This window comes from Pezoporus flaviventris, unplaced genomic scaffold (assembly GCF_033815535.1).
Source record: "Pezoporus flaviventris isolate CSIRO_AGI_PZ_B2104156 unplaced genomic scaffold, CSIRO_AGI_Pfla_v1 ptg000073l, whole genome shotgun sequence".
Taxonomy (NCBI): Eukaryota; Metazoa; Chordata; class Aves; order Psittaciformes; family Psittacidae; genus Pezoporus; species Pezoporus flaviventris.
This window is the reverse complement of record NW_026892621.1, coordinates 4,478,220-4,493,568: the sequence shown is the minus strand read 5'-3', so window position 1 is coordinate 4,493,568 and position 15,349 is coordinate 4,478,220. Positions and strand designations below refer to the sequence as shown.

At 41.5% G+C, this 15,349-nt stretch overlaps 1 protein-coding gene across 10 annotated transcripts in view; it reads left to right on the top strand.

Moving 5' to 3' along the window:
* The window catches only part of IQSEC1 (IQ motif and Sec7 domain ArfGEF 1), a 339,541-nt gene that overhangs the window by 281,769 nt on the left and 42,423 nt on the right, over nt 1-15,349 (top strand). For all 10 annotated transcript variants that reach the window (XM_061472971.1, XM_061472972.1, XM_061472980.1 and 7 more), the window contains 2 exons: nt 5,153-5,435; nt 9,162-10,426. In XM_061472971.1, coding sequence (XP_061328955.1) covers nt 5,153-5,435; nt 9,162-10,426 — 1,548 coding nt within the window. The remainder of the gene's footprint in view (nt 1-5,152; nt 5,436-9,161; nt 10,427-15,349) is intronic.

Genomic DNA, 15,349 nt, shown 5'->3' with positions numbered 1-15,349 from the left:
AGTACTGGTTTATAGTCATTAGAAAAAGTAAAACTAATCTGATTTTCACCAACATTTTATATATCCATGGAGAATTGTTAAAAATACTGAACTCAATCTGTTTCCATTTTTCTCTAAGTCTTTCTTCTTCCCTATTGTTCTTTGATAGAGTGGTGTGTTTGGGGGAGGGGGGAGTATAACAGTAGAGATTTTTGCACCAAGAAACTTCCAGTGTCAGTTTTTGATAAAATATTGGATTCAGTCAGGGCTGGTCACAATTTGAAAAAGTAATTTAGATGTACAAAGAATCAAAGTTTTTCCATGGCTCTGTTTTAAAGTTTTGTTCATGCAAAGTCATATTAATAGTACTAAGTATTTTTAAATATTTTAATTTCCATTTTCACTCCTTAGCTGCTCCATTTTCTGCTTTGTAAAATACTGGCAAGCAACCTTTCTTTTTCTGGCTTGGCAGATAATGAATATCTATTTTCTGCTGAAACAGGAATGTGATAAGACAGTTGGAGTTCTCAAAATGAAAGGTTAATTTCAGCTGGTTTGCATTCTCCTAATGTTACACAATTGGAATACTCAATGTATTGCTGGTCTCTCTATTAGCGTGCCATTGCACACTGCAGGGAGATGAACCAAATTCACCTGCTAGATATTTTTAAACACTAAAATTATCAGTAGTTCTACTGGACATGTATAGCAGGGGGCACGTGCCTCACATTGGAGACCTTTATTAAGAAGTTATTTCTAATTTCAGCAGGGATGGGGTCAAGCATTATATTGTTCAGTTTTGCAGTGCACTTAATATACTGCATTTCTCACCCATCTGAGAAAGAGTGTGCAGGGTGGCTGCTGAAAGTGAAGGAGTGCTAGAGAGGTGTCTGACTATACCCCTAGTCATAGAGGGACCTTTTCTAATTTTTGTTGCAAACCTGGAGCAGAATCCTGTGTGTTGGCGTTTTTAATAAGTGGACAGATGAAGCCCTGTCACCCTGGCTTGTGTTCTGAGCCTGGTTTAGAATCATAGAATCATTTAGGTTGGAAAAGACCTTTAGGATCATTAAGTCCAGCTGGATTTAACTGTATTCACCACCACTCTTTGGGCTTGGCCAGCCAGCCAATTTTTACCTAGTGAAGAGTACACCTGCCCAAGCTATGAGCAGCCAGTTTCTCTGGGAGAACGCTGCAAGAAAGTGTCACAGGCTTTATTCAAGTGTAGGTAGATAACATCCACAGCCCTTCCATAGTCCACTGAGGTGGTTACCTTGTCACAGAAGGAGATCAGGTTAGTCAAACAGGACCTGCCTTTCGTAAACCCATGTCGACTGGGTCTGACCAGCTGGTTGTCCTGTGTGTGCTGTGTGACGGAATTCAAGATAGTCTGCTCCATAAACTTCTCCATCACCAAAATCAGACTGACAGGCCTGTAGTTCCCTGGATCCTCCTGCAGCGCTTCCTGTAGATGGGCATCGCATTTGTTAACCTCCAGCCGACTGAAACCTCCCCATTTATCCAGGACTGCTGAGAAATGATGGAACGTGGCTGGTGAGCATTTCTGCCAGCTCCCTCAGCACCCTTGGTCCTATCCAGTCTCATAGACTGGTGTGTGTCCCAGTGGTATAGCAGGTCACCGACTATTTCCCCTTGGATTCTTGGGGGCTTCGTTCTGCTCCCCATCCTTGTCTGCCAGCTCAAATAGGTATCTCAAGAACAACTGGTAATACTGTTAAAGATTGAGGCAAAGAAGTATCTCAGCCTTTGTCACTATGTTTTTCCTCCTGCATCCAATAAAGGATGGAGATTCTCCTTAGCCCTCCTTTTGTTGCTAATCTATTTATAGAAGCATTTTTTACTGTCTTTTACAGCAGTAGCCAGATTAAGTTCTGGTTGGGCTTTGGCTCTTCTAATGTTCTCCCTGCTTAGCCTCAGGGAGCAGTCCTCCTGAGCTGCCTGCCCCTTTTTCCACTGGTCATAAACTCTTCTTTTTTTTCCCTGAGCTCCAGGCAAAGCTCTCTGTTCATCCAGGTCAGTCTTATTCCCCTCCAGCTCATCTTTTGGCACATGGGGACAGCCTGCTCCTGTACCTTTAACATTTTCTTCCTGAGGCATGTCCAGCCTTCCTGGACTCTTTGCCCTTCAGGACTGCCTCCCAAGGGATCCTCTCAGCCAGGCTCCTAAACAGGCCAAAGCCTGCCCTCTGGAAGTCCAAAGAGGCAGTTCTGCTGACCGCCTCCTTATTTCTGTGAGAATGGAAAACAAATCACTTCATGATTGCTATGCACAGGACAGCCTGGACTATCACATCATCCACAAGTCCTGCTCTGTTCACAAACAGCATGTCCAGTGGGTCACCTTCCCTCACTGGCTCCCTCACAAGCTCTGTCAGGAAGTTATCATCTTCCACACATTCCAGGAGCCTCCTGGACTGTTTCCTCTCTGCTGTATTGTACTTTCTAGCAGACATCTGGTAAGTTGAACTCCTCCATGACAACAAGATTCTGAGACATCTTTGCTTTGGAAGCAAAGGGACCCTTTTTAGCATACAGCTTTCAAAATGCACAGGGGCAGGGTGAAGCTCAGTTCCATGCTCCTGTTCCATGTGTCTCTGCATGCACTTCCTCCACAACGGAGCAATACGTCTTGTCATCCTTAAAGCTTCACACATCATATTTGCTGAAATATTTTTCTTTCCCAAACACATGTAAAGTAGGAAGAAGTAGGAAGCAAGCTGCTTTTCTTTGTCATGCAGTCTCTTTCGTATGAAGTAACTCGCATGAAGTTTCAGCCGCTCTTAACAAACAGGGAAGGGCTGAATGGGAGGAAGCCCTCAGATACGCAGAACTGTGTGCGTGTGTTTGCTCGGAAGGGCTGTCCTGCTGTTGGGCAGGAGGCTGCCTGTTGTAAAAGATAATTACTTCCCTGCCTCAAAGGTCAGATATGATGGCAGGGACTAGCCCCATGAGCAAAATGAGATCAAGCATTATACTCAGACAGGGATCATATTTATGTCTGGAAAAAGTATGAAAGACAAACTAAAGACAAAGGAGAAACCTCTAACTGGAATGAGAGCCTTGGGCAGACCCCCTTCTGATTCTTTCTGATTAGGGCAGTTCCCTTCCTGTTGATGAAAAGGTTAAGTGATCCACTGAAGGTATTATGAAAATGTCAGTATGAGATGATAATCAACATGGAAGGGTTATTAAATAGTCCACAATTGAAGGGCAAGGAAGGAAAAAAGTCACCAAACTCAAGAAAGGGGAAATAGTGGTAATTCCGGACTTCCTGTTACCAACAAATCTACCATACCTGTATGAAAAGTACTTACAAACCAGCCTGTAATTAAGAACCTGTGATGTACAAAATAGTGCAGCTGCACAGTTAGCAGAACAGGGAAATGTGTGATGTGAAGCAGTTCAGTACCATTCTAATTTCTTCCATGGTTCCTTTGGAGAGCATGATTTGTTTGTTTTTGCTGGGCGGTTACAGTTTCAATGTCAGTAGCAAATCCCTGGCGGATTTGTCATTTTCAGGTTGAAAGCCAGCTGGTTCACAGAGGGAAAGGGATTAGCTTCCTGTCCGTTTCCTTTCTGGAAAAAGTAATGTGTGCACACTGGAAATATTTCCCGCTTGGGTAAAGTATGCTTGAAAATACCTTTCTGGTGGAGTCATAATTTCATGGGCACAGAAAGAGGCCTTGCTTTCAGTTTTATGTGTTTATAGAAACCTTTGGAGAAATCTAAGGGGCTTTTTTTCTCCCACACTTTCAAAAGTGCTCACTGCTCCAGCTGGGAGAGTTGTGCCAGTGTAAACCCTGCTGTCCTCTGGCACTGCAGTCCATGGCGCAGTGGAGAGCGGTCCTTCAGCAGTGGCTCAGCCCTTTGAAGGAACTGCTGTGATATGTGTCTGCAGCATGGGTCACAGCACTTCAGGTCTGAGATGCAGCAGGAGGGCTTTATTTTTTATGTTCATGTACATGTGAATAAAAGCAAAATAAGAAATACATGGTGTGGTGGGAGCATGGAATTTTACCCCTTTAAAGTTTGGATGTACCTGCTCCTAAAGCAAAAAGTGGGGAAAACACTGTAGATGCTTTCATTCACGCATGTGAGGAGTGCTTATTATGTCTTTTGAGTGATTAAATAAAGTAAAACTTAGTTTTTCTATCAATGCTCTGTGCACACAGGATGAGGCAGATGTTAAATATTTGTGTGAAAAGTGAAAAAGACGGAAGTTTGAAAGTGCCTGACCTATTGCAATGTGGGAATGCCCTACTGCAGACAGAAACCAAATAGAAGCTACTGTTAGCCACCACTGCTTCAGGATAAACCTTGGCTAGGACTCAGTGTTAAAATGTTTCCTATTGTGTACAGCTCTTGTAATATAGAGGTTTTTTCCTCTTCTGTTTTCCTTAGCAGCAATAGCCTTCATGTGAAAATGGTATTTTGTTTGCCAGTTAGCTCCTATTGCATTTTCCCTACCTGAAATTATTTTGCTTTTATTAGCTAGAAACACCATCCTTTGGGATGCTTTCCTATGAAGCATGCCAGAAGTATCCCAGGGGAGCAATCTTTCACTAGCAGAGAAATAAATGAGATTTCTCCTGTAGATACTTTTCCCCAGTTTCAGTTTTTAGTAACATAGTAGCTCACAAGATTCATTAAATCCCAAATCTCTGTTGAGTAACCTGAAAGTAATCCTTTTATGTCGAGCTAGAATGTAACAGTGGGAAAGTATTGCTTTTATTTGTCAAAGGAAGGAAAGGCACAAATAAAGTTCTGCCATTTTGAAGTAGAATGACTTGGAAATGAGCAGCCTTAGAAGAAATTAAGTTTTCATTTATTTTACACAGTAGTTACTGAGTGACTTACTCAGGATGCTATTAGCAATTACTGTATACAGTAAAGTGATGCTTGAAAGCTCCATTCTCCTGCTTGACTCATAAAGATTACCTCTGCAACAGAATGAAGACTTGCTTAGATTGCAATGAAAACTATGGTGTTCGACATGGAAGCCACATTACCCTGTACTAACTGCATCTGAATTTAAACAAAGCATGCTGGGTGTCTATATAAAATGATACTAAGCAAAACTATGCTATTTGTTGCTGATAATTTTGGTATGCAATACTCACCTGAGGATTTTCCTGTCTTTCCATTCTGTCTAGTGTTGAGGGTGAAGCCCCAAGCAGTGAAACTGGCACATCTCTGGATAGCCCCTCTACTTACCATCAAGGACCTATAACACACAGCTCAGCTCTTAGTCCAGACCATTACGATCACTCTGCTTACGGGCTGTATTCTGTCTCCCCTGGACAACAAAGATCCCGGAGGCCAAAACTTCAGCACTCAACATCCATACTGCGAAAACAAGCAGAGGAAGAGGCTATTAAAAGGTCAAGATCTCTTTCTGAGAGCTATGAACTCTCTTCAGATCTACAAGATAAGCAGGTATTTGAGCTTTGTTACCTAAGTTATGATAATGGCAACATGTCTGCAAGCTGGAAAAAGTCTTTTCTAGCATCACTTCAGTTGTGATGCTGAAAATACCTTTTTTCCTGTGACCAACTTAGTTCAAAATGGTCATGTGTCAGCATTTCTGAAATTTGTGACTTTTATTGTGCTGTGTCATTCCTGTGTCCCTTTACACCTTCCCCCTTCCTGAAGAAAGGTGTAAAAGATACTTTAATAGTGTTAAAAGTAGAAGCTGTTCTGCTAGGAATTGTAATTTCGTGCTTTGAGCAAGAACTTAAATGTAATAGCATTAAGTATTTTTCCAAGAAAATGAGTCATTTTGAAACCTGGATGTCTTTGTGTTGCTGAAAGAAAGGAAGAACTTATTGCCGCTGATATTCTCTGCCCCATCTCTGGCAGTGTTCAAGGCCATGTTGGACAGGGCTTGGAGGAACCTGGTCTAGTGAAAGGTGTCCCTGCCTGTGGCAGGGGTTTGGAACTGAATGAGTTTTAAGGTCCCTTCCAACCCAAACCAGTCTGGGTTTCTATATCTGTGGAGTTAATTCAAGGTCTTAATTGGTTTTACTCCACTGGGCAAAACTTCTATATGCTTTAGAAAGAGCTGGATAAAAGTTATATAGGTGTTCAAAACCTTTCTCCCTAAAAAGATGCTTCCATAAGACAGTCAGCCTCAGTCACCCCTTTTAAGCTTTATTCTGAATGTTGTTATATTTGAAAGATGCTTATTGCCATATAAGTTCATATCTATCATTTAAAAATGATGCTGTAGTAGCTTAGGTAAGCAAATACATAGGATGCACTGGATTTCCTTGATAGATACACAGTAACCAGTACATCAGGGACTGGAGCAGAGGGTTGTGTTGGAGATCTTTATTGCCGCAGAACATTTTGTTTACTGTGAATCCCTGTCGTATTGTATAGTTCCTCCAGCCTGCATGGTAACATGGTGAAAGTGGGAGCAGGCAGAATTCTGCAGGCAGGAAGCAGACCACTCCCGTTTTGGACCACACATTGACCCTCAGTGAAATTTATAGGGGCCAAGTCTCATTTGCTATCTATCTGTTGTTCTGAAATTTCAGGTTGGAGGATGATATAATGTTGTTCCAGAGAGACGTGGCGGAGCAGAACTTGAGCTCTGACTGAAAGTTGAAGCCAGGATTTGGGATAGCAAGTTTGAGAGTAGTTTAGCCTTTATGCTCACCAAATTCTATATTGGAGCAGGGACATACCAGGTTCCTGATTCTTGATGTAAATTATGCCAGCTCTGCTATTAAATTGGACCTCCTTGTGAGACCTAAATGTTACTTACTTTTCCACCTTTGGCAGTTGTTCTTGCTGATGTCTCATAAGGGATTGACATAGAGTGTAAGGCTTACTAAAGAGGTCTCCTGCACTGCAGATACTCCACTGAGCCTAATTCCATCTGTCCTTTTATGCTGGATTGATGGACAATGATGACTGCAAATGTTATTTTGGATTTGTTCAGGGAATCCTACACAATAAAAAGTGATACATAAAGGAAGCTTGATACTGAAAAGTTGCTTACGGCTATTGAAAAGCTCTCATTGAAACCTCTGAAGGTACTTCAGAACTATTTAGGAAAATGTCCAAGGCTTTACCTAAAGGCAGTGTGTATTCAATATGAATTTAAAAGGTGCATGAAATATTAGTCACAAGTCTAGTAAATCATTTAGGCAAATTCCAAAATACTCTCAATTAAAATTCCCACCAACCCCCCCCGCTTTATGATGATCAGTGATGTTATTTTCTGTGTAAGCCTGAAAGACAACAGCCTGTTTGCCAGAAGAAAGCCCAGGTTTTATAGCAGATTAGGGTTTGTTTCATTCTTTCACACCAGCTGTGCTAGTTTTCTTTTCTTTAGCTTTGACATTTAATTTTGAAAGGAGAACTAAATGGACTACTCATCATTTTTTTTTTGAGATTAGTCCAGCAAAATAATCTCATGATTTATTTAAACACACCTAATGCACACTGTGGATAGAAACAGCAGCAGATGTGTGGCAGCAGTGGCAGGGTTGTGATAGAAGTTCCTAGTAAGATTTAAATCTTTGGAATGTCTGACAAGTAACCTCCTAACCTCTTTGACAATATAACCCCTGCTTGGGGCTGAAAGGCTGAGCAGTTTGTTTACAGACAAGTGATAGAAAATTATGCAGAGATGCACAGATTCCCATCTCAGAGAGCAGTCACAGCTTTCTGAGCCCAGCTCACGGAATTTTCAAGATACAGTCAGCAGAACAATTCCGTAGCAGTAAGCTGACCTCCTCAGTTTATGCCAATAACTGTACATAATAGTTTTTGCATCTAGAATTCAGAATTAATGAAAATCAGTGACTCACCTTTAAATACGCAGAGCATAAAAGGAGATCATCTCTGATATGGAAGGAGCAGCTGAACCCAGCAATAGCACTGAAAGAAATACATCAACTACTCCCCACTGGTAGACATAATGGACTATATTTTTAGTAGCATTTAGTTCCTTCCCCAGAAGGGGGTGAAGCCCCTCTGCACATCAATGTCTTAACTTAGCAATCATTTCATGAGATCTCTAAAGTAAAAAGGGGAGGTGTTGTGTGTGCATGTCCATGTAACATAAGGAATTAAAACATGGGCTCTAATGAAAAAGGATACCTGGATTTGCAAGCAAGGAAAAATGACTTTTGAATCATTGGAGTGTTATGAAAATGGCATGAACTTATACAAAATTGCTGCCAGGAAAATGGTGGATTTAATTGTATTACTAAACATTGATTTGTCATGGATGGTTTGTGTTTGGGACTAATATGGATCCAACAAAGAGTAGTCAGAGCAGAAATTAAATTCTGGGGGGAGGAAATTATAAAGCTAGTTCCTCATCTTGTTCAGTGTCATTTAAATAAGTAATGCTTTTCACCTTTGGAAGAAAATGTTTAAAAATACCTAATATTCCAAAAGTATCGACATGTTGTTTTCACTAGGATAAATGGGCAGCATTTATAATGTGCTTGTTTTGCATATTCATTGTGTAAACTGGAAACACTGGCAATGTTCAGTGTAATCACAAGAATGAAAATAGGTTTGAATTTGTATTTAGAAAGTCTGAAATATTTTCCTGGTTTGAGGAAGACTGTGTATGTGGACATTCCATCAGAGAAACTTCTCTGGAAGGCCTGGGGGGCTCAGTTTCACTTTGGTATTGGGCCTGTGTGAGATGATGCTGCCTGGTTTACACTCATGTAGGTGATGCATGCCTGGACGGGTGATGGCCACTTCTAGAATTTACTCCCAAAACATGGCAATTTGCCCCGTACTTGAATTTCACCATTCTGCAGCGAAAGAATGACTGCATTGTGCTGCATCAGAGTGCTACCTTGGCTGCTTTTTACATGGGCACACTGATGCTCATGTGTGAAAACCAACATTTAAACCCACACAAATAGCCAGCACGTGAAATTGTAAATGACAGTTTTCACATAGCCACATATTTGTCATACTTCTATGGTGCAATTTGCAAATGACTATTCTGGTCACTATTAGTGCAGTTGTTAGTCTGGAGCTTTGAGTTTGCAGTTCCAAAAACCAGTATGCAGTTTGAAAAATGTCCAAAAATGAAAGCTGTTAGAAGAACTTGATTTTTGTTCTACTTTAACCTTGTCCTAACCTGCATGAAGTCACAAAGTGCTTGTGTTGCCCTTTCCCCAGGTGGAAATGCTAGAACGGAAGTATGGAGGCCGTCTCATAACTAGACATGCTGCTCGTACCATACAAACAGCTTTTCGCCAGTATCAGATGAACAAAAACTTTGAGCGTCTGAGAAGTTCTATGTCTGAAAATCGTATGTCAAGACGCATTGTACTGTCCAATATGAGAATGCAGTTTTCCTTTGAAGGACCTGAGAAAGTCCACAGCTCTTACTTCGAAGGAAAACAAGTTTCTGTTACAAACGATGGGTCAAAGCTGGGATCCCTGGTACCATCCGAATGTGGTGACCTGGGAGAGTCAGCTACAATGAAGTCTCCAGCAGCATCTACTGATTTTGCTGATGCTATCACAGAACTAGAGGATGCTTTTTCCAGGCAGGTGAAATCCCTTGCAGAATCCATTGATGATGCACTGAATTGCCGCAGTCTACATTCAGATGAAGTCCAGACTCCGGATCAAGTCAGAAGTCGTGACATGGAAAGGGATAGTTGTGCTCAAACTAAACCAGCCATTCACAATGTGGATCACAGGAAGCTTGATGAGATGACAGCGTCATACAGTGATGTTACGTTATATATTGATGAGGAAGAGTTATCTCCGCCCCTTCCACTTTCCCAGTCAGTAGACAGACCGTCCAGCACAGAATCTGATTTGAGGCTCCGGTCTGTGAACTCTTCTCAAGAGTATTGGTCCATGACCCACAAAGATGATAAGATAGACACTGATACAAGCTGCAGGAGTACCCCATCCCTGGAATGTCAGGACCAGAGGATGAGAATGGATCATCTACCATTGCTAACTATAGAGCCACCCAGTGACAGTTCAGTGGACTTGAGTGATCGCTCCGAGAGGGGTTCACTAAAGAGACAAAATGCCTATGATCGAGGAATCACTGGTCAACAAGGAAGCCCAAAACACATCCCTCACAGTATTCCTGCCAAGATTATATCCCGAGAGGAACAGGAGGCCAGACATAGGGCTAGGCCTATAGATAGTCATTTAGCTATCAATGGCACTGCAAACAGGCAAAGCAAATCAGAGTCTGATTATTCTGATGGAGACAATGACAGCATCAACAGCACTTCCAACTCTAATGATACAATAAATTGCAGCTCAGAATCTTCTTCTAGAGACAGCCTTAGGGAGCAAACCTTGAGCAAACAAACCTACCACAAAGAAACTCGCAACAGCTGGGATTCCCCTGCCTTCAGTAATGATGTTATCAGGAAACGCCATTATAGGATTGGACTGAATCTCTTTAACAAGTGAGTACAGCATTTCCTTTTCTCTGGGTGTTTGGTAGAAACGTGGCCTCTGAACCAGGAGGATTTTTTGTGTATCAGGTGACTGGTGTCTGATGTTGACTTGTCAGTGAATAACAAGCTGCTTGTGGTGACTGTTCATACTTGAGTACTTACAAGTTGATGTGTTCATAGTTAAGCAGCTTCAGGGGAAAAGATACAATTATGCATGTATATAAATGGGAGTAAATTATTGGGGAAGATGGATCAGATTCTTTTCTTGTTGAAAAGGCTGGTGGCTTAATCCTGACCCATTTTTTGATGTTATAACAAATTCTGATTTCTTCCTGCCCTAATCATGTAGGTGTGGTAAGAGTTGTCAGATGGGAATTAGAAATTACAAGCAGTGTAAAATGAGTTTTTGTTTTAACACAGGCAGGGCTTAGAATTTGTTCAGTAGATTTCATCAATACTTAAAAAACAATGCACTGAATAGTTTTATCCTGAATAAATATTATTTGTCATAAAATTGTAATAAAATCTGTATTTCTACCTGTAACTGTTAATTTTCCCAGTTATGGACTTATTTATATAATTTTCTCAAGTTTCTGTGTTTTATTCAAGTACTTTCTTTGGATGCTTCCATGTGGCTCTAGAAATACGAACACTATGATAGAGGGTAACAGATAATACACTGCTCTGAGCTCTGTATTCACATTATAGGAGTTACCCAGTTCTTATCAGAGCTATTCTAATTTAAAAATCTAGGAGGTTGGCATTAGAATTCCTGTTTTTTCTCACTGCTTAGTTCATGCCTAGCGTGCCAACTTCCCTGTCCTCAAATGGGTATCACTTAACTTAAACTTTCTCTAATACTAGTGCTTTTAAAGCTCTTCAGAACACTGGGATGAAAGATGATAAGTGCCAGAATTTTTCCCTGCTGATGGCTCACAGTGTTTGCAGAAGCCTTTGAAATTTTCCTCCAGGTACTTCAGGATTTCCTTATGAATAGTTTGTAGCTTTGCAAGAGCTAATGGTGATTTCATTGTGCTGCCGTAGGCCTTGCTTCACAGCCTCCTGCAGCTTGGGAGAGCTCAGCCCTCCTTTCCAGCTATCAGTGCTAGGACTGTGTTTTGGCTTGAGTATTAGATCAGTAGTTCATCATATAAAAATGTGTTGTAACACTGCAGACAATTCAAGCTTTTTGATGCCATTGTATGAGGCTGTGCATTGCCATGCTAAGTATGGATGGGCCATGTTTGACTGTAAAACTTTCAGGTTTGTTTATCTTTATAAAAGGTTAATAGGCCTTTACAGAAACTTCTAATCAATTAGAAGTATGTAAGTCAAAGGATCTCTGCAGCTTTTCGTGCTCATAAAGTAGATTGGGTAGGAAGATACATCAATTGGCTTATTTTAGGCTCAAAATCATTAATATCTGGGGGGCAGAGGAGGGAAGGAAGATGCTGGTTCTGTTTGGCTGACATTTAAAGACTTGGTGTTTGCTTGGGTTTTTGAACAGCCTTGAGCAGTCAATGGTCAGTGAACTTCAAGCTGGATAATACAGTCTTTAGAGTCAATTGCAGAAGGGTGAAAGAAAAAAGGTGGTCAAGCAGCATGCAGCAATGAATGAGAGCATTGGAAACCATCAGATGCTGCTAGTGACATACCCTATCAGCAGGAGGCTGATAGTGAAAAATAAACATCAGGAACAGAGAAGAGTAGGGACTGTTACTTGAAACACATCTAAATGATCTTGCTGCATGGACTGGAACAGAGGTAAACTTTTTTTATATATTGACTGGTTGTCAGACAACTTGCAGTTTCTTAGCAGTGAATTGGAAGAGACAGGGATGTGCAGAACCCCAGGCATCTCTGTGCATGATCTTTTGCTGTATGTGACTACCTCATTCCCCCACTGCATTATATCTCTAGTATCAACACAGAACTGAAGAGTCTCATTACCTTCTGCTGAGTCACTCTGATTCCACTGGTAGCTCAGACAGTCCCTGAGTATCCCATGGATTTCTGTTTTGATTATGGCTCTTGAAGTTGGCAGATTGTGGCATTTTCATTAATAGCCTTCTTTCTCCTACTTCTATTCTGTGATGGTATTGAACCATCACAGAATGAGATGGTGCATGAATCTATAAACTCTTATTAGAAGGGATCTGGGAAACTTCCAGAAGCTTTATTCTTTTAAAAGTTCAGGAGACTCTTAAAGAGGGCACCAGGCGGGATTGCAAATTGCGTTTTGTGAGATCACTGAAGGGATAGAGATTGTGTTCAGCACTTGCCAGGATTTGGAACTGATGATTGCTTCAAGATGAAGAATCCCTTTTCCTTTCAGGTATGTGCTGTGCAGGTGCACTGATTTCAGTTAACTTCTGAGCATTACGCTCACTGTTATCAGCACATGAAGTATGTCACAGCATCTTGTGTGTCCAAATGTTATTTGAATTGAAAGCCGGGTCCTGGATGTCACGCTCTTTGGCAGAGGCTGCTCTTCCCCTGGCAGAACAGCATGGAGTAGGGTTGCCCAGCCTGGTTAGGTATGTCCAGGATGGGGGTCTTCAGCTTAGCTGGACTTCTGCTAACCAGTCCCATCTTCCCAGCTTCTCTCTCTTGTTTGTGCTTCCTACCATGTAGCCAGATGTACACCCACAATGTGATGGGATACATTTTTTCAGTCTACTCTCCAGCATTCAAGTCAACGCAGCAGAATCATTTGGATGTTTTTTGCCCATGTGATCTTCCATGACACGTTTATGATGATAAAATGAGGGAGCAGTACAAGTTGTGGCATCAAGTTCCCCCAGAGGATGAGTGCTCCACCTATGTGGAAGCACCCTGCACAGAGCTGGAAGAAGCAGCTTTGGAACTGTCTGTTAGGAGAAGGCAAGTTATCATCTCCTGGATGTCTGCATCTACCAGAGAAAATTTTAAGGATGTCTTTTGCAACATACTCATGTTAATGTCATTGTGTCTTTGAAATCTTCCTTGCAAAGCAAGACCCCAAACCTTAATTAACAAATAATCATCTCATTGGTTTTGGTACATAAAGCTGGGCTGAAATACAAAGAATTTAGAGCCAGAAAGAAGTGCATAAATTGTAGTAAATACTTCTGCTTTTTTTCACTAGGAGTGTTGAAAGAATGAAGCTTTTAGGAGCATGTCACTATCCTCACAATTGAAATTTCAACAGATGCTTTATAATTTTTCTGGCTTTCCTATTACAGTAATAATTTTCAGAATCCAAAGTAGAGTTTTCTTACCAGAGGCCCTTTGTTAGAATAGCCAGTTATGGGTGGAGTAAAGCTGAAGCACAGCTGGGGGTCTAGTTCATTTAATCACTGCTATATGCAAAACATTAGTCTCACAAAGATCCTTGGAGGATGGGAAACACAGGACAGTAGAGAAAAAAATAGGAGTTGAAAACCATTTTTCTAGGAGCTCTATCATTTGATCATGGACTTTGTTTCAAACTGTAACTTGGCACTCGTTAGGAACCTCAATGTTAATTAGAAGAATATACTTTTAAAAGATGGTTTGTGGTATCCACTATACCAGAACGTAAAGTATCACCCAAATGGAACAATTTCTGCCAAAGAAACTGCAACTAAGGAACAGGTTCTGTGCATGCTCCTGGTTTTGAAAGGCAGTAGTGATTTCACCCTGTCAATAGGCTGTCAGACTGTGTGTCACCATTCATTGCTTTCCTAAAGGAAGGATTGCAGGTGCCGCAGTGCCGGGCTGCCGCGGAAGTGTTGGAGTCCAGCTGTGTTGAATTAGGCATTTTCTTCAATGTAGCTTGAAAGGGCTTTAGTCCAGGAGGGAATACACTGGAAACCATTCCTCCCTCATAGGCAGAAGGAAAACACTACCTAGAAAGGTTTATTTTGCAGGCTTCAAACCCTGCCAATGCAAATCCAGCCTTTGAGACTGGTTTGCTTATAAACAAGGTTTCAAGAGGCCTTTTGACTGCTACTTAATAAAAAAAGGGAATAAAAAAACCTAAGTGAAAAGGGCTGTGATTTTATTCTCGTGTTTGTTTTGACTGCAGGCTGGAAATACCAGGTTTACCAGTTATTGCAGCCCAATCTGATAGGATTTTCAGGTTCCATTCTGCTGCCAGTGCACTGATGGTTCTAATAGATTAAATAGGACTGAATGGTTTAACCTCAGCAGCCTGAGGAAACACGTCCTGCCCTTGGGTCAGCTTTGCAGTCAGTAGTTGTAAACCATGATTCTGTACAGAGCTGTGTGCCTGTAGGAAGAAATATATTGCCTCATTCCCTTCTCTTGTGCCACTGTGACAGTGGTGGTAACTCTGGTTCCTTGCCACGTACCAGGTACTGCCCTCAGTTACTATCTCCTCAAAGTCTCCAGGACACCCACCTGAGCCATGACGAGTAGAGTGCACTGAGTTGTTCTTCAGCATTCTCTTGGGCAGGGTGGTACAAACACTTCCTGTATTGATAATATATTTTCAACAGAACTTGGACAACAGGGTGGTTTGAAAACGTGATGTGACTGTGGCTAGTATTACAGAATATGGGAGCAAAAGTTTGTGCTTCTCAGACTCATTTGTTATTCTGGTAGAGACTAGAATCATATTTAGTATCTCCACTGGGATATTGGTTATTGGAAGGCATTGACTGTCAAATGTCCTCTCCTCTGGAAGTGTTCTATGGCATTGGGATTTCTTGCCATGCGAGCCAGTCTTGCTGGTGGTGGTGCCAAGGTCTGACACTGCTAGTGAAGAGAGGCTGTGAAGCCCAGCTTGTGGCTGTTCCCACTATGCTGCTCTGCTTTTTGTGCTGGGGCAGAATTCTGTTGAGGGCTTTCTTTGTGTAGTGTTTTGTTGAAGGATTTACGGCCTAACCTTACACATACATCTTGGATAACACCACTTTACATTGCTAGAACAGAGGCTAAGCTATAAAC